Genomic DNA, 27148 nt, shown 5'->3' on the forward strand with positions numbered 1-27148 from the left:
TGAATTCCCCCCTCCATTTACCATTGATGTAAGAAGTCTAGCAAACAGCAAAATGGTGATTGCAAAGGAATATGGAAGTGTCCCCCCCCCACCCCCCAGTGTCTGCTTTTTGGGGCAATGCATGTGGACTTTGCTGATTCAATCAAGCAGCACTCACAGACACTGCTGGCAGCCATCAGTTTGTCTTAGTAATGAAATTTGAGACAAGGCTCTTAAATTTGTACTCCCATTTCTACATTACCTGAGGAAAGCTGCCAAATCGGGCCATATTAATGGCTAAACAAAACATCACGCCATTTAATCTAGCGTCTCATTCTTTCAACTGCCATTCACCCACCATCATGGACACAACACAATGCCCTGCATATTAGTAGGCGGTCGATGAATCCTTCTGTACAATACTTCAAAATTGATTTTAGGGACATTCTCAGAAACCAAATGAGATAGTCGATATGAACAGAAATGTAGCTTAAATGTTAAAAATATGTAAAATGTGTAGATATTGCTGCTGACCTGTGTGAGTGAATTAAGGTCAACAAGTGTCAAAGGCGTTCACTTCAGAAACAGTTGAACCCCAGTGCTAATGGGTATTTATTTATTATATTGCAGGTGTTGCAACATGTGCTTGCTTGTTAGTAATTTCACTGACACAAAGTGGGTAATAATGTTGGACAAAACCATACAATCCCCACATGGTAGGGGGGCTGAAGAGATAAACAGATGCAGGCTTCCTCCTTCAAGCGAACAGGAAGTACATTTGTGCTCTTAAAGGGAGGTGCACTCCATATCGGGGCAAGGCTCATCATGGGACAGCAGCATTGTTCAAGATTCTTCCCTTGAACAACAAAGACTTCTGTTCTTTCTTGTTTAAAATATTGTTGTTGTTGTTTTTTGTATTGCCTATAACAGACCCTACGCTTTCAAGTGCCACACAAAAGCATCATTCACCCCTCTCGTCTTCCTATTTTGACCAAAGGTAACGGTAATGACGCAGTGTGGTTTCCTGTTTATTCTTCCCTAGTTCCTACTGAACTCACCAGATGATTAGCCTGTTCCTTTAGGTCAGGACTGCACAGAAAGGTTAAAATATTTTATCGAGGTCAGACACCACCAAGTATTAATTCATAATTGTCAGACTAAAGGTTTGAAAAAAGGGCCTCTAATGAGCTCCCAGACCCTGACTGGTTGCCAAGTACTATTTGTTTGTTTTTTAAGTTTGAGGAAGCAAACTGAGAAAGTGACAGATAGACGCAGCAAAGGAAGGATTTAAACTGTTCAGCAACAAGACATACAAAATAATTCAGTAGTTGCTGATGAGTTGGCAAACGCCACTAGCATGCATCCTATGTGACCAGACGACTGTTGAAATTTTAAAAAGTTCAGAGATTGCAGTCCATGAAATCACCAGAGCTTCTACCACAAATGAAATCTTGCATCATCCTCAACATGCTCGATAGAATTTGGATGGGTGAAAAATAAAACACATTCAGTAACTGACGGTCTCAGTCTCCCTTTAACAACATATATCTTCATGTTTTTACTGAGTGCTGGTTTGAAGCTTCAAAGTTTAATACAGGATTTTATTTTTGTTTACCTAGTGGGAGTGGTGTGGTGGGTATTTCCCCCCCCCCCGGAGTTGTGCGTGTCACAGGAAAGAAAAGATTCCGCACACACACCCATTTTGTCATTCTGGGAATTGCTGACAGTATGGTAAAAATGGACTCGATGCCCAATTTGTTGAAGTACAACACTTAGTACCGAGTCAACCATAATGTGAGCACATCCAACAGTGGAAAAAACACGTCTGTAAAAAAAGTACATGTCCATCACGCCATATTGTAGTCTCAATAAAATGCCATTTGAGAGAGTGTCCGTGTCTGACCAACCCCACTCCATTTTACACTCTCATGTCTGTGGGGAATGTAACAGTTTCATACGAGAACTGTCCAAATCCAAAGATTGAGAGCACATGCCAATCCGTAGATCAGCGCGGAAGCTCTTAGTTCTCCAGCATCTCGGGTGAAGTATATGTAAAGTCTTCAAACTCATCCTGATTGATGGAGGAGATGTGGGGGTCATCGATCGGTGTGAGGGTGGGCTCTTCCCTCGTAAAGTCCGGGTCAAAGTTGTTGACGTCCTCTGGCATTTTCTGAGAAAGGACAGCAGTTATATGTCAAGGTGAGATGACCGCAAACACTGCATTACATCTGCTTGGTATTCATGGAGGAGGATGTTTATGTGGCGTACTATCTTGGGCTTGAAAGGTGGCTCTATCGCTCTATGATTCAGCATCTCCCAGTCAATGTTTTTAAAAAAGGCATGGCTGGTCACAGCAATTTCTCCGCCCTCTGATGCCACACAACCAATGCGCCGGAGTGGGTCTTTGGTTAGGAACTGTGGAGACACAAATGTAGATGAAATTAATGAATATGTGAAAGGCCACAAAAGAATTCTATTATAAGTATATTACAAAGAAAATGTAATTTGGGATTGTAATCTATCCAAGAAACAACAATTTCATTTTGAAAATCAATTCAATGAGAGTATCTCTTCCACAAAATGCATCTATTTCAGCTGGCCAGATCACCATTTTTAGTAATGCCCAAACTGGAGCCCATCCAAAATGACATTAAGTAAGTAATGCCTCACCGCCCCACTCACAAAAACACACCCTTGTTTGTTTTTTTTGGCACAACACACAATGCACTAGCTGAGGTTCAACTTGTTTCAACAGTAGAGCAACCGTTCCAGCTTTGTTGCACACAAAGAACCAATAAAGCTGTAAGTCACAGGTCCAGGTCTGACAGCTGCTCAGGGGTGTGGCCAGAAATAAAAGACAACTTTGTTTTGACTTGCCTTCAGCAAGGAAGCAAACAAGCAAATGTATTTTGGAGAGGGCTCCGTCTTGGCTCGAGATAACATGCACATCTCAAGGCTGACAATGACATTCAGACTAAGCCAACAAAACTAATGAGCCTTTGACTCCACAGTGACAGTCACTAGATAAACCCCAAATCACTAGAAAGAATAATAACACTTTCCAAATCAGTCGGTTTCAGTGCCTTTCAATAGAGAGCTCCTATGCCCTCTCATGTAACTATATAGTAACCAAAATATTAGAAAAGAGCTCTCAATATGACACAAAACTAAAATCACAATTAGAAAATAAATTGTTTAATGAATAGGATGCAGGCAGCATTACCCTCGAAAATCAATTTGGTCACATCTTCAAACAATCTTTGTCTCACCAGTCCACATAAGCTTGTCCTCAAATCTTTAAAATCGGTCTTTTCGGCAAATTCCAACATTACCTTCCTGTTTTTCTTGCTAATGAGTCCTTTGAAACTTCTGGATACATTAAATAAAAGGAGCAGCAAAGGACCATAATATTCCATGCGCCCTAAGCTAAGGCAAAGCAACAAGATACGCAGACAATAGCATGTATTTACAGTATTTTTGTAATTTCTTTCAATGTATGCTGAAATGCAACAATGTTGCGGGGATGACAATTCTGCTCGACCAGTGAGGCCACCAATGAGGGCACCCCGCACCTAATGTTGTAACCAGATGCATTGTCGATTCATGTGTCAGCCTCCAGAAAACAACCGCTGATGCTTGAAGACTAAAAATACTAAACACTCATAATAGACATGCTAAAGTCTTCATTTTACATTCAGTGTATATGAATGTATAAAATGAAGAGCAGAGAAACAATCCAGTTAGTCTTATCACAAAAGCACCGTAAGTCATCACACAAATGTGTTTAAAAGAAAAACACACCAGTGTGGCCATTTAAGTGTCAGTTTAGTTTCAAGACCACAAATGTAATGACAAACCCGTGGCTACTTAGAATTCCCATTGGCTACTTGACAGATGTGTAATCGTTGCTGCCAAACACTCCATCCATACCAGCTTTACTACGCAGGAAAAAAATTCAATGTAATTGCTGGTTCCAAATTTGATCCCACCCTGAATCAGAATGAGAATGATCTTTATTTGCCAAGTATGTCCAAAAAACACACAAGGAATTTGTTTAGATTTTGGAAGTCATGAAAAGGATCTATACCGTCATTGTAGTCATTAAAATAAGTTCAGTCATTTCAATTGAGCTTATTTGAAAAGCCAATCTTGTAAATATTGGCTGGACAGTGGAGCCTATCCCAGCTATGTTCGGGCGAGAGGCGGGGTACAGCCTGAACTGGTCGCCAGCCAATCGCAGTAAAAAGTAGTCATCCAAATATTTACTTGAGTAAGAGTAAGAAAGTACTCAATTAAAAAACTACTCAAATAAAGAGTAACTTGTGAATAACTTTTTTTTTTTTATAAATCAGAGCATGAACATCAAATAAAATTAAAAAAAATAAAAAATATGGGAGTCGACACACACCTGCCACTATTTAAATTTTTAACTAACAACACATACATTGGGCCCTACAGAAACATTATTTGCTTTATTCGCTTAAATGACTTCATGATGAAGCCGTTTTCTGAACACAGCTGATTGTGTGTGCGTGTGCATGTGTGACACCATAGGGATAGTGCTAATTTTGCCATATCCACTGCCAAAACAACAACAGAAACATCTGCAATTTACCGCAGGGTGTTTTCTCAAGTTAGAAGTGGGCTGAAATATCCAAGTTTGGGCAGTCACAATTTAAGAGCTGCAATATAAAGCTGTTGTTTTTTGGAGTCTGTAAAATAAACAGTCGCGCAGCTCTTTTTGTCCCCCCGAAAATGAGTGATTTTGATTGGCTCGCGAAGGCTACGTGCATGGTCATGTGACTCCCTTGTGTTGGCTGATTGGTGAATTGGAGTCAAATGACAGTGATCCCGTTTGATTCGCGCAACGGGCACCCTATGCGGAAGTCAAAGATGGAGTCTAGATGCACACATGCAAGAATGAATAAATAAAAGTAGCGAACGGCATGTCGATCATTGTAACGGAGTAAAGGTATTGATCCTTCTTCACATAAATACTCAACTAAAAGTAAAAAGTACGGTGCATTTCAAGTAGTCTGACAAGTACAGTTTATGGAAAATGTTACTTGAGTAAATGTAACAGTAAATGTAGCGCGTTACAACCCACCTCTGTTCGGCACCCACGGATTCACCAATTTGTAAATATCTTTTAATAGATTTTTTAAAAATCCAGTTTCTTTTAAAAAAAAAATCCTTTTTAAGGAAGAAAAATAATCCAGAAAATGCTTACTGGCGGTATGGCCCCTCTTATTCAAGTACTTTTGGGATTAAGAAAATTATATATTTTTCAATGCAATAATAATAATCATAACTTTATTTACAGTGGGTACAATATTATTCAGACCCCCTTAAATTTTTCACTTTGTTATATTGCAACCATTTGCTAAAATCATTTAAATTCATTCCCCTCCCCCCTCAATGTACACACAGCACCCGATATTGACAGAAAACAATTTAATTGTTAAAACCTTTGCAGATTTAATGCAGCCCACAAGCCAGTGCAAACTGTAGGCCGGTCCCAAGGCCGGATAAATGCAGAGGGTTGCCTCTGGAAGGGCATGAGTGTTAAAACTTTGGCAAACAAATCTGAGCGTTCATCTAAAGAATTCCATACCGGCTTGGTCGTGGCCCGGGTTAACAACATCCGCCCCGGCACCGTTAACCTGCAGGGTGCCAGTGGAAATTCAGCTACTGTGGGTCGAAGACAAAGGAGAGGTGGAAAGCGCGTTCTTAGGCAGAAAGAGAAGAGGAAAGCACAGAGCCTAGAATTGAATGTGGGGACTTCGAATGTTGGGACTATGACAGGAAAATCTCGGGAGTTGGTTGGCATGATGATTAGGAGAAAGGTTGATATATTGTGTGTCCAGGAGACCAGGTGGAAAGGCAGTAAGGCTAGAAGTTTAGGGGCAGGGTTTAATTTATTTTACCACAGTGTAGATGGGAAGATAAATGAAGTAGGGGTTAATTTAAGGGACGCGTTAGCTAAGAATGTCTTAGAGGTGAAAAGAGTATCAGATCAAGTGATGAGGCTGACACTTGAACTTGAGGATGTTATGTATAATGTGATTAGCGGCTATGCCCCACAGGTAGTATGTGACCTAGAGGTGAGAGAGAAATTCTGGAAGGAGCTAGGCGGAGTAGTTCTGAGCATCCCCGACAGTAAGTACGGCATCTAGGAAAGGAACTTGGAGGGACAGATGGTGGTAGACTTTGTGGAAAAAAGGATGGACATGGCTGTAGTGAACACTTTTCTCCAGAAGAGGCAGGAACTTAGGGTGACCTACAAGAGCGGCGGTAGAAGCACGCAGGTGGATTACATCTTGTGCAGACGATGTAATAAAGTTAGAAAGGCATTAAAGAGGATGAAAAATGGAAATGCAGTCGGTCCTGATGACATTCCTATGGAGGTATGAAAGCATCTAGGAGAGATGGATGTGGAGTCTTTGATCAGCTTGCTCAAGAGAATTCTAACGGGTGAGAAGATGCCTGAGCAATGGAGGAAAAGTGTGCTGGTGCCCATTTTTAAGAACAAGGGTGATGTGCAGGGCTGTGGGATCTATAGAGGAAAAAAGTTTATGAGCCACACAATTAAGGCAAGACTCAGAAGAGAAATGAGTCTTTGAGAGCAACATTATGGTTTCATGCCTAGAAAGAGTACCACAGATGCATTATTTGCCTTGAGGATGTTGGTGGATAGTACAGAGAAGGTCAGAAGGAGCTACATTGTGTCTTTGTGGATCTAGAGAAAGCCTATGACAGAGTGGCGGAAATGAACATGTCGAGGTTCTCTCTAGGAGTGAGTAGGTTGGAGAAACTTAGAAATGAGCTCATGACAGTCAAGGTTAGATGATTTGGAGACAAAGTTAGAGAGAGCAGACTTCGGTGGTTTGGACATGTCCAGAGGAGAGATAGTGAGTATATTGGTAGAAGGATGATGAGGATGGAGCTGCCAGGCAGGCTGAAGAGCTCAGAGACAGAATTGTGACAAGGCACAGATCTGGCTAAGGTTACAAAAAAAAATCCTGCTGCACTTAAAGTTCCTAAGAGCACAGTGACCTCCATAATCCTTAAATGGAAGACATTTGGGACAAACAGAACCTTTCCTAGAGCTGGCCGTCCGGCCAAACTGAGCAATCAGGGGAGAAGAACCTTGGTGTGAGAGGTAAAGAAGAACCCAAAGATCACTGTGGCTGAGCTCCAGAGATGCAGTCGGGAGATGGGAGAAAGTTCTAGAAAGTCAACCATCACTGCAGCCCTCCACCAGTCGGGGCTTTATGGCAGAGTGGCCCGACGGAAGCCTCTCCTCAGTGCAAGACACATGAAAGCCCACACGGAGTTTGCTAAAAAACATCTGAAGGACTCCAAGAAGGTGAGAAATAAGATTCTCTGGTCTGATGAGACCAAATTAGAACTTTAATTTTAAGACGTATATGTGGAGAAAACCAGCCACTGCTCATCACCTGTCCAATACAGTCCCAACAGTGAAGCATGGTGGTGGCAACATCATGCTGTGGGTGTGTTTTTCAGCTGCAGGGACAGGACGACTGGTTGAAATCCATTTTCTGAGCCGCTTCTCCTCACTAGGGTCGCGGGCTTGCTGGAGCCAATCCCAGCTGTCATCGGGCAGGAGGCGGGGTACACCCTGAACTGGTTGCCAGCCAATCGCAGGCCACATACTAACATTTTTAATAAATCTGCAAAATGTTAAACAATTCCGTCTTTTTCTGTCAATATGGAGTGCTGTGAGTACATTAATGATGGAAAAAAAATGAACTTAAATTATTTTAGCAAATGGCTGCAATATAACAAAGAGTGGAAAACTTTAAGGGGTCTCAATACTTTCCATACCCACTGAATATAGCACCTTTAAAAACATGTTTACAAAGTGCTTTGACAGACTGAACCTGAACGCAATATATAACAACACAGTAGGATAAGAACGCATGATCATCTAAAAACAACAACAACAGAAGCCCGGAGCAATGCAAGAACCCATCCATCCATCCATCCATCCATCCATTTTCTGACCCGCTTATCCGCACAAGGGTCGCGGGAGTGCTGGAACCTATCGCAGCTATCTTCGGGCAGGAGGTGAGGTACACCCTGAACTGGTTGCCAGCCAATCACAGGGCACATACAAACAAACAACCATCCACACTCACATTCACACCTAAGGGCAATTTAGAGTCTTCAATTAACCTACCATGCATGTTTTTGGGATGTGGGAGGAAACGGGAGTGCCCAGAGAAAACCCACACAGGCACGGGGAGAACATGCAAACTCCACACAGGCGGGGCCGGGGATTGAACCCACATCCTCAGAACCGTGAGGCAGACGCTCTAACCAGTCGTCCAACATGCCGCCCAAAGCAAGAACCCAAAAAAACAAATGAGACCAAGAGGGTTGATGTGGAATTAAAAAATAGTTAGGTAAATAATTTTACAACAGACAAAGTCCAAAATATAAAATTAAGTCAAATTAAAAGTAAAAATACTGCGAACAAGGAGAACCTTGCGGCGGATCAACTGTCATTATAAATAGAGCAGCACGTTCCAAATCTACTTACACTTACAGGACTTTTTATGTAACATGTAACACAAATGAGCTTGGCGCAGCACTTCGCCAAGCAACAACACGAGTAAGGGAGGCAGAGCAGCCAATGAAAGGAGGAGGTGCCCACGTTGTGGTATTTATAGCCAGTTAGCTGAGACCGGGCAGTAGTCCATGCCTTAATATAGTTATGTAAGAGTTGGTCCAAACAGCTGGCTGCCAGAGCTCTTGTAAGCCTGCCCAGTACTCTGCAGTCACAGTGTCAGTCAGTCTGAATGGCAACACAAAATAACCAAACAAAGAAGACCAAAGCCCATCTCAAATGTTGGTCTGCAGAGCTACTCAGGAATGTGGCACATTGATCATTTTGTTAATGATCACAGCTTAATGTCTTTTCCTGTGCAATGCAGGAGACAAACCAAGTGAGAAATTGATTTTCTCTATCATTAGTTCAGCGTGGAAAAACTTCAGAGTCCAACAGATGCAATCAGAGGAGACTAAATGGCTGCCAAGCACAGAAAGTGACTCACATCCCGATTTAAGTCAAGTGCATTTTAAAGAATTACAAACAGTAAATAAAGAAGTGCATGAAGACTCACAGCTTTGAGGATATTCACTGACTCGACACTGAGCCAAGGGGCATATGAAATCTCTTCATTGAGGATAGCCTCAAACAGGTCGTCTTCATTTTCGGCCTCAAAAGGCGCGTGGCCCTGCAGCATCTCGTACAGCAGCACTCCGAGCGCCCACCAATCAACAGAGGCCCCATACACCATCTCCTGAAGGATCTGTGAAAAAAATGCCACAACATTAATGATCATGGTCAAGGGAGCCTTACAGGAAATGCAAGGGACATGAAGTGAAGTTTTGTTTATTCCTATGAGGAGCAAGTGTTAAATGGATGCCTCCATTGCTTTTTTTGCACAAATTACCAGAGGTGGCAAATGCACTGATTCAAATCTTTAAGTAAACGGGGGAAAAAAGTACAGACTCTGAAATATACTTCATGTGCTTAAGTACTTCACTTTTTGCTTTCAAATTCACATACTAAAAAACAACATTGTCATGTCACATTTTGGTGTATGTTGCAATAATAAAGTATGCTGAATAATGTTGGTACTAAATGTAGTTGATTGACCATGTGAAAAATTAACAATCAATTAATATGGCAAATTACTACTTGTTAGTGCATTTATTAGAACAGTACTAAGAGTCTCAAGAGTGAGTAGATTTGGGTGATTTGTGGGGAACAATTGTAGGAATAGACTTGTAAGCTCACAATCGTAGCAGCTCAGTCACAGGCCTGCCAAAGTGTATCGAATGTTCCAAAAGTTATTCCAATAACTATAAAGCGACCACACTCTCTCATCATCAGCACACAATGTATTGTGGCCCAACAACATAGCGGCCTCCATGTCTTCAAAAGCCCTTTTTTGAAAGACAATTCATAACAATTCATTACATCCGACCATTTTTTCATGTCAGATCTCATAAGCATGTTTTTATGTTGACGGCAATGTTAAAAAAAACAAAAAAAAAACGCTCACTTTTAATAGTAAGAGGTACAGACCATCTTAATCTCTCATTATGAAGTCCCAACGTGCTAAGACTAAGGAAAATTCTAATAAGCGGATATGAACGCCACTATTGTTTGACCTCAAGGTTTGGCTTGCAATTAGTCACCAGGGAGTCTGTCTGTGTTGGGTAGGGAGGGTGGGAGGGCCTTGCTTGCGACCATATGAACTCACAAGGGTTACAAGAAGCTGTCAGCCATGTGTGCCTATGTCTTTTAAAAAGTTCGATAAGTCTGAACTGACCTCAGGGGCAATGTAATCAGGGGTGCCACAGAAAGTTCTTGCTCCAACACCTTCAGATATGCCTTCTTTGCACATGCCAAAGTCTGCCAGTTTACAGTGGCCATCCTTGTCAAGCAGAACATTATCCAGCTTTAGATCCCTGAAAGGCAACACAAACAAATTGAAAGTTAAAAATGACATTATTTGCTTTGTGACACTATCATCTTTCTGCTGCAGACAGATCAATATGTGAGAGAGTGAATGGCTGGAGGCTTGTCAGTGATCAAAATTCAAGAGAAATCCAAAACGTCAAATCTGTAGAGGAGCGCGAGGGGGAAGGAGAGATCGTTTGAGGGCTGATTGTCTGACCGTCATGTGAAAGAAGTCTATCATTCAGATGACCATATAGACAGCTAAAACGAGAACATTGTGTTGACTTATTTCCCACTGGAGAATGACCAAATAAAACTTAAAGCAATGTGCTGTAGATTATAGACAAGTTTGATATACAGTATCAGAATTTGTCTGCATGTAACTTCCTGACTTGTACATTTCTACGGAATTGAACAATTGAATAATCTATTCCGAGTGTCAGCACAGTTTTTCAAATTAAAAACTCAGAGTTAGCAATCAGCACTGGAGCTCTAGTCTATGATCAAGCAACCCGAGATGGACTCAAAGGGAGATTAAGAATTCATTTTGTCATACAAGATGCGCACACTCTGGAGACGAGAAGACCACCCCAGAGTTTATTTATATATATATTACTCCAGATTGAGCACATGCATAGCATTCATTGAGCATAAATTAATACAGTATGTTACATACTTCTTCACTATACACTCACTGTTGACAATCTTATGAGAGAAACAATTTTATTAAAAAATATTTTATCCATTAAAAAAGATAACATCATATTTTAATTGACACAGTAAGATAAGTATTCATTTAACATTATTTTCTAGTTAAATTATATTTTTTAAAAAGAGGTGTTACAGAAATGGACTGTAGCATACAGAGAGGCGCTACAAATACAGTATATAGGACAGGTTGTGTTATGATATAGTATATTCAGAACAGCGCTCTGCTCTCTGTAGGATGCAATGCAGTTTGACAAAACTTAAAGGAAGATTAAGAACTGTTGAAGTGTACTATAAAACACTTTCCAGGAAGCAACATGATGTGCTGATTGCATTGACCTACAAAAATAACTGCAACAGCCATTTTTTCTGCCAGGCCCCGGAAGGCTATCAAAAGCAACCCAATAAATTGTTTGAGAGTTGAATGCTAAATTAACGAAAAGACCAGCAGACAACAGAACTGGCTTGGTGAGATTGATCAGTATTTTGGGTGTGTGACACACACTCATCATGACCAAACCAAGTACTGTACTGAACCTTCAAGATGAAGTTGCACCAAATAAAAAAAATTTCAAAGGAGTGTGACTAAGAATATGACACGAAAACTGAGAAGTTTCTTCCAGACTGAACTCCTGCAGAGAGTTTCTTCTCTATCACTAAGCAGCAGCTTGTGTAAAGTATGGAAAAACTTTAAGCTACTTCAACTGAGTTAAGTATTCGCAAGAAAAAACGCAAACAAGATTCCTATTCTTCAAGAGACCTAAAGTGTGACCATACCTGAAGCTGCAATAGTCATGAGAAGAACTTCATATTACACATCATAGACAGAGAGTGCCCTGATCTTCTTATCCTGGCCGTGTGCGTTATTTCCGTTGTAGCACGTAACCTGTGTCTCCTCTGCAGGCCACAGTCATGCTATAACATGCTGCACTGATGGCTGATACAGACAGGACACATGCATCTGCTAAATATAACTAAGGTTTTACTGTTTGAGCACATGATGCCCTTTATTATTATGGACTAGCATGAAGCCCTCAGCGCTGCTCACCTCCTGACTGGCAGAGAATTAGAGCATCCAAACATCAAATATCCAGATTTTGATTTTGGACACTGGACAAATATCGTGATTATACTAAATATACATAAGTCCAGAAAAGAACAATCGTGGGGGAGACATGTTGTCATTTAGAGTGGATTCTTTTTATATTTATTGTGACCTGTATGACCAGAATATGTTCACGGAGAAATCTGCAGTGTTTATGACAGTGATCTTTAAATGTTAAGATGAAATGTAGGGTGAGTATGGAAAATAAAATGAGAACATATACTGTACAGTTTAGGAGGAGGTTGAAGGCAAACTATGGCCCACATAGTAGCATGCATGAATAGGCAGAAAAGTTGGATTTTTACCCAAAAAGTAATGCTCACAAATATATTTAATGGGCACAAAATACAAGGCTGTAAGAGTCAAAATACTGTTGTCAGAACTGATGTAAGGCACTGTATTATACAAACTGCAAAACAGAGAATAAGGGTAATCTAATTTTCGCTCAATTCTGGAAATACTGAATACTGATCACAGAATAAGTGTGTATTCCCCGCAGCTGTGATTTTTAGCACTGAATCATTATTAAGTTTTATTTAGCTGTATAGGGAGTTTTTATTTAGTGTGTGTGTGTGTATGTGTGTGTGCACGCACGCACGCTCACACGCCGGTCATACCGATAGATTATGCCTTTGCCATGCAGGAACATGAGAGCCGAGGTGATCTCCGCCGTGTAGAAACACGCCCGGGGCTCATCGAATCTCCTGGACTTCTGAATGTGGAACATCAGATCCCCGCCATTTACAAACTCCATCACGAAGAAGAGACGGTCCTGTGAGATATGAGGAGATATCACATTTATTCGAGCATATCTACATACATATGAAGGGGGGCCAGCGAAGAGCTCCGGTTATTAGGACATGGGGACAGCTCATGTACTTTGCACGGCTGTAATGGATTGCTGTAGAACTAAATGTGGTTTGAAGTTAGTAGGGTGAAAAAAATATTGATCAAATCCATAAATCTTTCATTCTCATTACAGGCTGCAGTCAGTACATAATGTAGAAATAAGAGCCAGGGGAAGAAGAGTCGGCTGGAAGATGTGATGCACAGGACTGCGTGTAACGCTTGATCAGCTGATCAGACAGGGAGCAAACTTTAGAGGGGTTTGATTTTTACATTTAAGGATGCTTAGGACCAAACACAAAAGCATGTTCACTACTGCAATGTGTTAACGACAGCCTGTGTTGTACATGTTTACTGTACAGTATTATGTACAGTTTAACAGTTAAAATAAGTCACAGACTCCCATATCATGATCACAATACTAGATTCACCCATTAAACACAAAATATTTTTGCATTTCTTTTAAGTACTGTTTTGGTGATGTTCAAGGTATTTTTTTGTTATAATTGTTATTCTTTGATATAGTGCAGTGATTCTGTGTGATAGATACTAGTGCTGCGTGAGCTCCATCTTGTGGCAAGCGAAACGATCACTGCCTACATTTAGTTCAGTTGTTACATTTACGTTTGTTTAATCTTAAGAACTGCTTAATATATATATATATATATATATATATATCATCTCCTTAACATTTTCACTGCCACTGACGGCTTTAGAAGTCAAATGCCCATGTTAATTGGGAAGGGTGGCAGTGGGGTTAGTACAAGACATTACAGCATCATTTTACCTCAACACCAAGATTAATGCAAATGGTCAGACTTTTTTTTTTTTAACAAAGTTGTCTCTCATTATTTAAAAAAATGAATTTTTACAGCAGTTACATGCTTTAAAACACACTTAACACACAATGCATCATGATCATCATTACCAGGTGTATTGTTGCAGCATCTAATTGGGTCATCTAGATCTTAATGAGCTGTAAAGTGAAGGACAAACGTCTTGGTCTACTCAAAATAAGAATTCAAAAATGGAGGCGGCCAATGTTACTTCCTACCACAATTTCCTGTCATGTTTTTTTAAAGTGCACTTGAACACACAGTTAGTGAACTTTCCGGTCTTGGTTTAAAACAGCACGACGCGTTGGAAAAAAAAGCCACTTTACAGTGCTGTGTCGCTGTGAATGTTTCAAGGGAGGAGCGTTACAGTTAATACTTGTCTTAATGCGGTTCTATTCCAAACTTGGGTGAAATAGGTCAGTGGAAGCTCAAACACTCAAAGAAGATTAAGATTGTCCTGCCTCAGGCTGAGAAAAGAGCTAGGTATTACAGTCTCCTCACACCCAGTTGGACAGGTTGAAAACTGCTGCCACCTGTTGAACAATTAATGTAACGCAATACTGTGGAAATAAAACTACATCCATCCATTTTCTAGTACTGTACTAAAACACACAAAAGCCTCTACATTGCTCAACATGAGTAAAAGCCATTTCATCAGTGTATCTCAAATGTAGCATTGCTAGACTTTCATTGATGTGTATGAATGTTTGCTCTTTTGCAACATTCAAAGAATATGTAATGAAAAATAATTTTTGCCATGTGCATACTGACAAATTGCATTTGCAATGAATGGCACACAAGTATTTTGTAGTATAGTATGCCATATAAAATATTCATTCTGAAAGCAAACTCGAGGTTTATTATCTGTTGGATGTACTAATTTATGTTGAGAACTTCTATAAAATATAATAATAAACAGGTAATTCAATAGTATATACAAGTAAGGAAAAATATAATACAATATTACAGAGAAATACTATAAAATATTCAGAAATACTAACACATACAGACCCTTTCCAAAAAACATTTATATCATGGAAAAGTTTATTTATTTCCATAATTCCATTCAAAAAGTTAAACTTTCATCGATTATAGATTCAGGGCCCACAATTTAAAAATTTGTAAGTATTTATTGGTTTAGTTTTACATAATTTGGGCTTCCAGTTTATAAAATCTACAAAAATCAAGAATTCAAAACATTTTAATACTGTGAAGTAATCAGCCCAAATTTTGCAGGCCATAAATGTTTTAAACTAAGTGTCACACACTCATCATCTACTAAACTTAAAGCACCTGCACAGATTTATGCAGGTGTCATTAAATTGCTGCAGTTTGGTTCAGTTGTCTCAGTTGGGTTCAATATGGGGAAGACTGCTGACTTGACAACTGGCCAGAAGACCATCATTGATACCCTTCATAGGATGAGTAAGCCACAAACGTTCATAGCTAAGGAGGCTGGCTGTTCACAGAGTGCTGTGTCCAAGCATATCAATGGAAAGTCTAGTGGAAGGACAAAATGTGGCAGGAGAAGATCCACCAGCAAAAGAGATGACCGTGGGCTTCAGCGGATTATCAAACAAAGAAGATGAAAAAAATCTAGCAGAGATCCAGAAAGAGTGGAATGAGGCGGGAGTCACAGCTTCAAAAACCACCACATTCAGACTCATCCGGGAGATGGGCTACAACTGTCGGGTTTCTCGGGTCAAGCCACTTCTGAGTCAACATAGGAAGCGTCTCAACTGGGCCAAGGAGAAAAAGGACAGGACTGTTGGGCAGTGGTCTGAGGTCCTCTTTTCCAATAAAAGGAAAGTGTGCCTTTCATTTGGGAATCAAGGTCCAAGGGTTTGGAGGAAGACGGGTGAAAAGCAGAACCCAAGCTGCTTGGGGTCCAGTGTGAAATATCCACAGTCAGTCATGATTTGGGGTGCAATGTCCACTGCAGGTGTTGGTAGACTCTGCTTTCTTAAATCCAAACTCACCGCAACAGTCTACCACAATGTTTTCGAGGACTTCATGATTCCTTCTGCTGAGGATCTGTATGGAGATGCAGATTTCATCTTCCAGCAGGACCTGGCCCCTGCCCATGTCGCCAGAAGCACCAAAACCTGGGTTGATGACCATACCATCACAGTGCTTGACTCACCAGCCAACTCGCTGGATCTAAATAAACCCCACTGAGAAATTATAGGGTATTATCAAGAGGAAAATGAGGGGCACCAGACCCAAAAACAAAGGAGAACTGACAGCAAGCATCAAAGAAATAAGGGCTTCGCATCGAGGCAGTGATTAAAGTAAAAGGATTCCCAAGTATCCTCTATTGAAGATTAACATATCGTTTTGAAAGTACCATATTTTCATTGATTTAATGTGACCCTAATTTCTTTTTTTTTCCTCCAAAAACTGAGAAACAAATGGTGATTTCTTCAGAGTATTCTATTTTTTTAAATTCTTAATTTCATGGGTTTTATGAGCTGGAAGCCCAAGTTATATAAAAATAAACAAATAAATATTTGAAATTGTTTAAATTATGGGCCCTGAATCTATAATCTTTGAAAGTTTAACTTTTTGAATGAAATTATGGAAATAAATAAGCTTTTCCATGACATAAAATTTTTTGGGAAAGGGTTTATATGTAATGTTGCAGTCAGTGTGTGGTGCATTTAGTGCAACACTGTGTAGAAGAAGAAAAAAACAACTGCAATATTTATGTATAAAGATAGAATCCACCTAAACTAAATATACTGTATACTGTCTTCTCTGAAAGCATATGGTTTAGTCTTCCATAACTACTGTGTACTTTACTCTGGAACTACTGTATCTGCACTGTAATGCAACAATGCAACGATTTCCATCAGCGGTAACTGGATACAGGCACGTGTGTGTCTTGCATCTCCACTGACCAGAGTCTGGAAGCAGCAGTACAGCTGTGTGAGGTACGGGTGACAGCTGGCCAGTGACAGCACCCTCTTTTCAGTCATGGTACACTCTACATCATCGTCCTGCAAGATGATGTCCTTTTTCAGAACCTTGACTGCAAAAACCCGATCTTTGTTGTTGAGTCTCGCAAGCATCACCTGCAGATAGAACACGCGCGTATGTTAGCTTTCACCCGAATGGCCATCAAGTCATTATTCTACAGCGTGTTTCTGGTCACCCCTCTCATGTCTTTCCCACCTTGCCGAAGCTACCCTTGCCAAGCACTTGAAGAAATGTGAAATCTGAGATCCCATATTGAGGGATCTCTGGCTGACTTTTCACACTCTTCCTCCTTTCAGAGGGCATCTTTGTCGTACTTGAACCGAACTGTAAAGGCAAAGAGAGAAGACGAATAACAACCACAATAAAGCAGAATTTGTGTTTACTAATTGATCAGTTTAGAAAAATGCTCATACTCTTTGGAGTTTTTTTCCTGAGAGTTCTGCAGCATGTGTGCCCATCTCTGCTAGCTTTTTGGCCAGTTCCACAGAGTTGACTCCACAGTTCTGCGCAACGTTGCCTTCGCATCGGATGTGAACATTTAGTTTACAGACTGGAGAAACAAATCATAGAGCAGAAAATTATACTATACATAGCAGAGTGTTGTTTTTTCCATTTCATTTTTCAAGATGTTTGCCTAAATCCTGATTTGGGTTTTCTTACTTTTGCAGTGCAGGCCCTGCCGGACAAATCCCCAGAGCAGTGATCCGCAGTGGTTACAGAAAGTGGGTGACTTGTAGTTGTGGATGTTGAACTGGTGAGGTATGTTAATGCTGAAGCCAGGGCTTACACTCTGCAAAAGGGACACACTGTGATGTTTAAAAGTTGCATGCTGCATTAACACAGTCACAACTTCACCCATTTAAACTTAAAATCTCAAAGTGTAACCCAGAGGTAATAAGGTACATTTTGATGAGAAAATATAGCATAGTAGAAAGGTGTAGTAAATGGGGTTCAAATTAGATTTATGTTGCAGCCCTCGGACCCTCTTAACACATTAAGACATGCGTCAGAGTGTGTGGAATTGACTATGTTCAAACGAGAGTGATGGTACCTGTGACCTTTTCATGCGTGGACACACAGTGACAACTTCTTGGTGGCAGCGCTTGTGAACCACACACGTACATACTAGAGGGGGAAAAAGTCAAAATCAATAGCAAAGCTCAATGTGGAGAATAAGAATATGAGGTCACCTTGGCACTGGTAGCCCTGCTTTCCAAAAACACCCCTGTAACAAACAAAGCCAGAAACATATTTAGGTTAAAGTCGATGCAGGCATCGGTGACGTGTGCTTTACCAACTTGCTCACCAGATGAACTCTTTGCAGTGAAAACAGAAGGTGGGCTGACGAAGGAACGTGGACATGAACTTGTGCCCGTTGACCTGGTGGACTTTCCGTCTCACGGCCCCCTGACGCTTCCTTGTAAACTCTCGGTGGTTTTTCTCTAGCGTGATGGCCTCGTCTGTAAACAAGACAAGCACACAATCAATTGACAAACCCGGAAAGGTCACATCACCACATGAGCTAAAATTTCATGTGCATCTCAGTTGCAAATTTGATGCCATTTACTCATGAAAAAAAAAAAAAAAAAAAAACTTACCAAACTTGTCACGTCACACTAAAACATCCTTTGTCAAATCTTCATGAATGTCTGAATGTCTATTATGTCTATTGTCTATTATTGTCTATTATTGAATGTCTATTATGACACAGGCGCATTCTAAGGCAACCTCTGTGCTGTGAGATATTATCAGTAAATTATAAAATTTCACTCAATTGGACCCCAAATGATCATTTATTTAACTAATGTATCTTTGTTCATGTACAAATTCTAGCAACATATAGTGACATACTTTCCACGAGATGGGAGAAGGTACCGATACAATTAACCTGTGTATCCATCCGTGTCCATTCATACTCTGAGCAGAATAACTTTGGGCTCAATCAAACAGACCCAGATGTCACACTGAATATGTCAATGAGAAAGTTAAGAGGAGATCATTATTATTTCCGTGTGTATACTTTTTGTGGCATTTTTGTTTGGTGGTGTGCTATGAGACTTTTCTAATGTAATATACCGTATGTGCCTTGGCTCAATAAAGGTTAGAAACACTGTCCAAGGAATGCAGAGTAGCTGCTGAATTTAAATTGCTTCCAAATGCGGAATCTGGATTAGATTTGGTTTGACATAAAAACAATTATACCTGCATACAGATAGGGAATTGTGTCAATGTGTGAGTTATAATCAATACTTAATGACTACCTACCTAATATTAAAAAAAAATCCAGATTGACATCAAAGAGGCAATTAGACATAGTCAAAGGAGCCTTTCAAAGCATAACTTTCTTGGTGGAGATAAAAACAGAATGCAATTGAATGACCTCACCATCAATGAAGGATCCATTAAGCTTAATAAGGATGTAAATGCTGCCTTCAGGTTCCAAGTCCATCTGCAAACAGATATAAAAACACACAATTTGTATCGGAATAGCAGTTTAGAATTGAATCACAACACTTTATCTTTGCATTCATGTATAGTATAACAAGTATTAAATGCAAGATAAATGAAATTTGTGTGAGGTATAAGGTATGTTTTTTTTTGAGGACATTAAAAACTAATTGGCGGGACGGTGGGCGACTGGTTACAGCGTCTGCCTCACGGTTCTGAGGACCGGGGTTCAATCCCCGGCTCCGCCTGCGTGGGTTTTCTCCGGGCACTCCGGTTTCCTCCCACATCCCAAAAACATGCATGGTAGGTTAATTGAAGACTCTAAATTGCCTGCAGGTGTGAATGTGAGTGCGAATGATTGTTTGTTTGTATGTGCCCTGCAATTGGCTGGCAACCAGTTCAGGGTGTACCCCACCTCCTGCTCGAATGATAGCTGGGATAGGCTCCAGCACGCCCGCGACCCTAGTGAGGAGAAGCGGCTCAGAAAATGGATGGATGGATGGATGGATGGATAAAAACTAAGTGAAATAACTGAGTTAAAGATGAGTGTGATAAATGCACAGAGTCGATTCACTGTAACTGCGTTGAAATGCATACTAGTTCCTGTAAGTAGATAATGTGATTGGAATTTAAACACCTTGACCGAAAAAGCAAAGCAGGTCAGGCAAGTTGTTCTGGGTGTGGAGGCCTGCTGCTCAGCTGTGAGGGACGTCACACTATCGTGTACAGTATATCGCAAGGAATATACACTTAGAACCAAAAGTATTAGGGCAAAGGTTTTTATGATTTTGCCTTCACACCAAAAAAAAAAAAAAAAAAAAAAACACAATAAAGTTGAAAGAAAACAATGAAAATGTGATTGAAGTCTACGCTTTTCCCTTTCATTTGACCGAAAAAATAAGCCATGTGCCGTTTAGAAATTAAAACCACTGTATGCATTTTCAAGGTCTGAAAAGTATTTTGAGAATGTGACACCATTGTAAATACAATTATGCATTTTAATACTTCTATGAAAATGATATGCAGTCAATTGACTGCCTGTCTGGTACACATTGAAATCACCCAAATGGGAGTTTCATCTAAGCAAGCAGCACTCTTTGCACTTTAAAAACACTGCTACTGCCAACCCCTATATTGAGTATTGAGTATGTGCTGGTTGTCAGACGCTAGCGCTGATGACGCTGTGGGTGAATGCTAATCTCTGATAACACTGCAGCTCTTCTTACAGGCTTTGACACAATAATTTCTCCGCATAGTCTGGCAGCCAGACTCTGGCAGTGGCTTGAAAATGGTGGCTCTTTACCCATCAGTATTATGTAAATTACTCAAATTTAAAAGGGCATGCTTATTGAGAAATTTTCAGAATTAGGCGCCTCACAAAAGACTTAATTGTTATTCAGTTGTGTAATTTCACAGTTGATGGGTTGGCACTTCAGAGACTCATCTATTTGTACAAACAAAAATAGATTTTTTTTTCTATATGTCTCTCTTAAATTGTAATAACTACACTTCAATCACATTTTTAATTCAATCCCATTGTGGCATTGGCAACAAAGTCGGTCATATACTTCTAGACATAACAGTTGATGTGATGGTCTATGGCGTCTGGCTGGGCCTAATGTGGTGTCAGTGTTTGCGACTATAAAGAACAGATAGACCCGCTCCCTGGAGAATAATGACACATTTGTTTACAGCTGAACTTTCTTTTCACTTCATCTTAAAAATCTACAACAACTAAAATGGAGACCAACATGCAGGTTGACTCGCGCACCTGTAATCTATTTGTTAATTTGCCATTTGCTTAAAATATCTATCTGCCTATCACTATTAGAGAAGTTTTTATGTTAGCTAACGTTATAGAAGGTGAATATTGGGGTGGTGGCGTCTAAAAGCGTAAGATCTAATACAGTATCACAGAGGAAGAAGTTTGGGCCTCTGATTTTAAGAAGGGGGCCGTTTCAGTTGAGCAAGCAGCATCCACCACAATGAGGTGCCATGTAGCATCAAGTGGGCGGCAAAGGAAAAAGTCAAGTCTAAATGTCATGGTGATAACAACTTGAATGTGAGCACATATTCTAGATAGAAGCACATGGCGTTTTGTGTGCAACGTGAGCACATCAATGACACATCCTGAAGGGCTCACATAAATGAAAATTAAGAGAGCAGCAAAGATGGCAGGAGATTACAGCTAGACCGATGCAATAATATTCCTCTGTCATTGTTAGATGACATTTTCTTCTTAAATTAGGATTTCAATTATTTTCTTCCAATAATCCAATGGCATAACTTTAATTCTACAAAGTTCCAAGCTTAAGAACTAAATGCAAAGATCAAGACCTAACTAACTTTTCAAAATTATTGTTGTTGTTATTTCTGCATGTACATTCAGTGCTTTAACCAGTTATTGGGGGGAAAAAAACAAACCCCAATGGTTAACTTCAGGAGGGTGTTAAAAATAAGATTCATGAGACAGTAGAACTACATAAAACAAATGGCAAAAATTAACATATTGCAAATATATGACATTTTTTTAAAAATATAATACTGAAATGTTTAAAGATGGGTATAATAATTGATCGTTACGAATTGTGTTGATTAATTACATCTTGTAGCAGCTGCAGCAAAATGGAGGGCACTACTTGGCTCCAAACGGCAGAGGTGCTGTTGATTTGATCTTAACTAGTTTGATGTCTGAAGAAGACCATGACATCAGCTATGGAAAGTTGAACTACATCTAGGCACTGGCAGAACACTGTTGGAAAAAGAGTTCAGAGAGAGACACAATAAATAAATAAATAAAAATTACTGCTAACTTTCACAATGGTCGATCGAGAAAATTTAGTCAAATGCCCAACAAACACTTCATTAAGAGCCCGTTGCAGATTCGGATGGGTTATCAAACAGCGCCTGCAGTGGTTTAAAGGCCAATCCCATCGGCAGAGACGTTGCTGAAACTGCCCAGGCTGATCAGTGGTGGTGACCAAAATATTGTTTGTGTCCTCACCAGGACAGCGTCTGGGAGACATCGCCAGACAAGGTGACAACCAATTTACCCAGATGTCGCTGATGTAGGCATATATACAGTATAGACATATTCTTGAAATAAATATATAACGTATATTGTGTGTGTATATAGTTGCGCCTTGAACGGACATGCCCACACAATCTTGCAGTTCGAGGCCGGCCATTATTTTTCATGATTTCAGAGCCTAATTTTACATAAATGGTGATTTTAAAAAAAATATATATTTTTTTTTAATTCATTCAACTTTTGAAGGCATTTTCAAAACATTTTCTCTGTGGTTTGTCAAATTTACAAGACTTTTTGGGTCTCTTTGGTGGGTCTTTAATGTCTCTTACCATATGCATGTGTTGAGATACAGTAAAGACTTTGCAACCCTGGACCGAGACTTACGAGTTTGCATCTCGAATTGTGCTGAAATGTGTTAACTGCTCAAAGAGAGAACTAACAACTTTCCCCCACAAGAGAGTTGGGTGCGAAAGTGACATTCACAGATGTATCTATGGCTTCTGAGTTGACGATGATGAAGGGTGGGATCAAAACACAGTTGTTAAATCATCCTAAATCCACATTTTATTCTGTTTAATCACTTAAACAACTTTGTTGATCTTTCACTTATACAAAATTCTAATCACAACCAAAGCATCATCCCCCTACAACTTATTATATGGAAAATAATTACCTTTTTCATGGGTTTTCTTGTAATAAATTAAACGAATCAAATAATGAACCTGGCATTTAAAGGGTTAAAATCCTGAAAATGATTGAATATTTGCTTATTTTGATGAGGGCTAGAGTTAAAGGGCCTATCTAATCTTGTGAATATTGGCACTTATTCCATAGTTTTGTACTTACAAAGGATGACTGCAGAAAAAAATGTCCCCCCAAAATAGACTAAGTAGTAATTTTAGGCTCATTTTCTGATTAAATATTTCATTTTCAGCCATACTTTGGCCCGCCCACATTTTGGACAGGTCAGCCTCTCACAGCTTGACACGTAATGAGCAGGAGCCAATGACATTTCCTCATTGAACTTATTCTGCAGTGTAAACCCAGATTGAAAGTCTAGATGTTTTTTTGTTTGTAAATAAATAGCTCCCTTAAGTTTTCTACAGTAAACAAAGTTTTTCCTAAATGTCAATATAACTGAAATGTTAAGCTTTCACTTATCTTTGTTTAAGCACCTTCCATCCATCTATCCATCCATTTTCCATACCGCTTCGCCCCACGAGGGTAGCGGGCATGCTGAAGCCTATCCCAAGTATCTTTGGGCGAGGGGCGGGGGTACACCCTGAACTGGTCGCCAGCCAAACGCAGGGCACAAAGAAGCAAACAACCATTCACACTCACATTTACACCTACAGACAATTTAGAGTCTTCAATCAACATACCACGCATTTTTTTGGGATGTGGGAGGAAACCGGAGTGCCCGGAGAAAACCCACGCAGGCACGGAGCGAAAATGCAAACTCCACACAGGCGAGGCCGGATTGGAAACCGCCTACCGTGCTGCCTTGTGATCATCAAACAAAATAAAGAGCCGGGAATTAACTGAAATTGTTTAGATAAATAAATACATACATACATTCATACATACATAGTTCCCTGAAGTTTACCCAGTTTGAAATTGATCTCTTATCAGCCGTTGGATTAATAAATAAATAAATCAATCAATGGGCTGATGCCAATATGCGTCAAAATGCCAAATATCGGCGGCAATAATCGGCCCGGCCCATCGGTCTATCACTACTATAGATTCCACAAGATGGTGGCAAAGCACTACTTTTGTCTGTATGAAACTCCTCAACTCATTTCAACATAGTTCCTTGGCACCAAGATGCCACAAGTTGACAGCAAAGCACTACTTTGATCGCTTTGGCCTAAGCACAAAAACAGCAAATAGGTGAGTTGAGTAAAAAAGAAAAAAAGGATCGGTTCAAAAGACATATGAGAGTTTGCAAATGTTGAACCACGAATACGCTGGACTTCATCTTCCAGTACAACAAATGGTAGGGGGTGGCAAGGGTTAAAACATGCACGGCCCAAAGAAAAACCATAAGAGCTACATCTCGCCTTCATTTTGTCTATAAAACCTGCATGAATGTGAAAGTAAATATGCAGCAGGTGAATTGGGCGCTGCTCCACATGAGGCTCGGGTTTTCTGGTTTGCCCCACTTGGACTCCCCCACACTTGGACTCACCCATCCCTCGAAGAACTCGCCCGTGTTGGCCGTCTTCATGAGGTCCACAAAGCGGACGGTGCAGTTGGCCACAAAGTCGTCGTATCCGATGGGGGTGTCGTTGAAGACGGCCAGCTCGACGTGTTGTCCGTCTCGCACGGAGAACGAGAAGTCCTCGTTGTAAGTCGGCGAGTTGGTTTTCTGTTTGGTGTGAGTTTGTCCCACTTTGACGTCGTCCACCTTGAGGACAATGTAGGGGTCCATGGTCGTCGGGGCGTTCTTCAAGAACATCATGGAGTGGCGCCGGGAGAAAGTGGTCGGCTTCAAGTCCACAGCCTCCCCGATTCGGAGCTGAATGTGGCCGTAAAACTTCATGTCTGACACTAGAGCGAGTCTAAAAGAAAAAAACTTAATTTTTTAGAAGGTATTCAAGGAGGGCTAGAGACGAACAAAAGGACGCTGCCGCCGTGTTCATGCTGGGTGAGTGCACTTGTACGTTGGCTTGTTTGAACACTTGACATCCGCCTTCCTCTCCTTCGAGCCCCGAGTGGGCTGACTCTTCAACACAAAGGAAGCCACAAGAAACGCACGCGCCGACCGACACCTACAAGTTCCGCATAACTTTGGCAAAAAACAAGAACACTTGCCAAGCTTGTGTTGGTTTGCTGTATGCCATTGTAGTCACTTGGCTCGATGGCTTAAAGAACTACAATTCCCGTGTTCATCCTTATGGCTTTAGCGGTTTGATCTACACCGCCATCTAGCGGCTACTCTAGTTAGGAACATGACGAGCAAAAGTTGAAAGAGGAAACTTCTCATTTACCAATCTGTTCTTAATTACATTACACTACTCTTTTTAAACACTGTATTCGAGTCATCCGTTTTGTATTTTTGGTGTGTGTGTGTGTGTGTGTGTGCGCTGTGTGCGTGTTTCCTTAACCTGTCACAGTGGCGGGATGTGCATTTGGTACCTGGACTCTGGACCTCCAGAGGCCCAGGCAGGTGGGGATTTACCCGATTTGAATCCACCTCTTTTTACCACCACTACCACGTCGCAATTGTAGAAACCAGCAATAAGCACAATAGAACAGCAGGCAACTGTGCCACATCAGTCGCAGTTAAAATCAACATTTATCTAATAACATGACAAACATAAACAATTTAAATACATCATACTCATCATAGATTTTTATCATTAAAAGTATTAATGTTGACAGATTGCTACAGGTGTTGTGCTAGTCAATTGGCTGTCACAACTTTTGTTCTGGGAGGACAGATAAATGCTGATGTCATCAGGGGCAGCTCACTGGCCTTGTGAGGACACATAGCGTACAAGCAGTGTTGGGGAGTAACTGATTACATGTAACGAAATGGTGTCATTTAATTGCAAAATGTATGTAATTGTAAACCATACCATTACTGGGGGAAAATGTTAGATTAAATTACAGTTGCGCGTGCGCATGTGTGCGTGTGTAGTGTGTGTGCGCGCGGTGGGCACGCCTAAAGCGTGTTTGCACCGGGTGCCATTTAAGATAGGACCGCCACTGCTTTGCTGTTGCTGAATGAATGGACTTCCAAAAGTGTCCCGCAGGGGGCAGAATACGCCCATGGAATCTCTTGTCCCTGGTTTTCCTCTGGGCCTGCCTCAGTCTGGTTGGATGATGGAGTAACTTTGTGTATTTGACTTTCTCACTCCCTCTCGCTCTCATTTTCTCTCGGAGCCACAGCTGACAGTTTTACAGTCCACCATGATTTGTTTTGTGTCTTTGTTGTGCAGACATTCCGCTTTTTCCTCCCTATGTCTGTCAAATTCCCCTTTTGCCTCGCGTCACACTCTCCTCTTTCCAGCCTCGCTTTCTCTCTCTCTCCGTACGACCATGTCAAATGTTGAATTATGCACCCAAGGGAGAGCTCCATTTGACTCCAGGCATGTATCCGACTGGGCACACAGAGACTCGTGGCTTTTATGAGCACACAGTTTTCCTTCCTGGTGTATTTTCAGAAGGCGCAGACATGCAAAACAGTCAAGTAGAAAAAACTCATAAACTTGCAGTTTATGACTTCATTTGAGCTGAAGCATCACTTCATGTTTTTGTAATCTAGGACGGCTCAATCTTCTATCTAAATGGCCAAGCACATCCTGTACCTGCTGCAGATAATCAGCACCAAACAGGATTATGGGACTGCATGCAGACAAGATCATTTCCACCTCTTTTAAGACCACAGGGAAATCTTTTGGGGCTCCTACAGTGTGTATAAATGTGTGTGTGTGTGTGTGTGTGTGTGTGTGTATATACAGACACACCATGAACAGTCACTGGCCTGGGTGCCTTTAAAAAAAAAATTGTTACATGTACAGTATATATAAGGTTGTTTGTTTTACTAATTTCTATGTTATTAGTATATATCTCTTATATTATTCAATGAGATACTTGATTTAAAAAAACTAATACATTTTATTCTACCAATTTTAGGGTGAAAAATGGCTAAATTAATGCAACAAATATCACTAGGCTCCTGATCATGTAACTGCTAGGCCCGATTAAAG

The 27148-nt window shown here is 40.5% G+C and overlaps 1 protein-coding gene across 1 annotated transcript; it reads right to left on the reverse strand.

Moving 5' to 3' along the window:
- Window positions 1-1247: 1247 nt before the first annotated feature.
- prkcha (protein kinase C, eta, a) lies at window positions 1248-25285 on the reverse strand. Its single transcript, XM_061696455.1, has 14 exons — window positions 24622-25285; window positions 19337-19400; window positions 18258-18411; window positions 18142-18176; window positions 18003-18076; window positions 17612-17741; window positions 17365-17501; window positions 17147-17275; window positions 16873-17046; window positions 12908-13062; window positions 10347-10485; window positions 9129-9317; window positions 2248-2394; window positions 1248-2149 (listed from the first exon to the last, which is right to left on the reverse strand). Exons 1-14 carry the CDS (start codon window positions 24973-24975, stop codon window positions 2000-2002), a joined length of 2031 nt encoding a protein of 676 aa, XP_061552439.1. The 5' UTR covers window positions 24976-25285; the 3' UTR covers window positions 1248-1999.
- Window positions 25286-27148: the final 1863 nt, after the last annotated feature.

This window comes from Phycodurus eques, chromosome 14 (genome assembly GCF_024500275.1).
Source record: "Phycodurus eques isolate BA_2022a chromosome 14, UOR_Pequ_1.1, whole genome shotgun sequence".
Taxonomy (NCBI): Eukaryota; Metazoa; Chordata; class Actinopteri; order Syngnathiformes; family Syngnathidae; genus Phycodurus; species Phycodurus eques.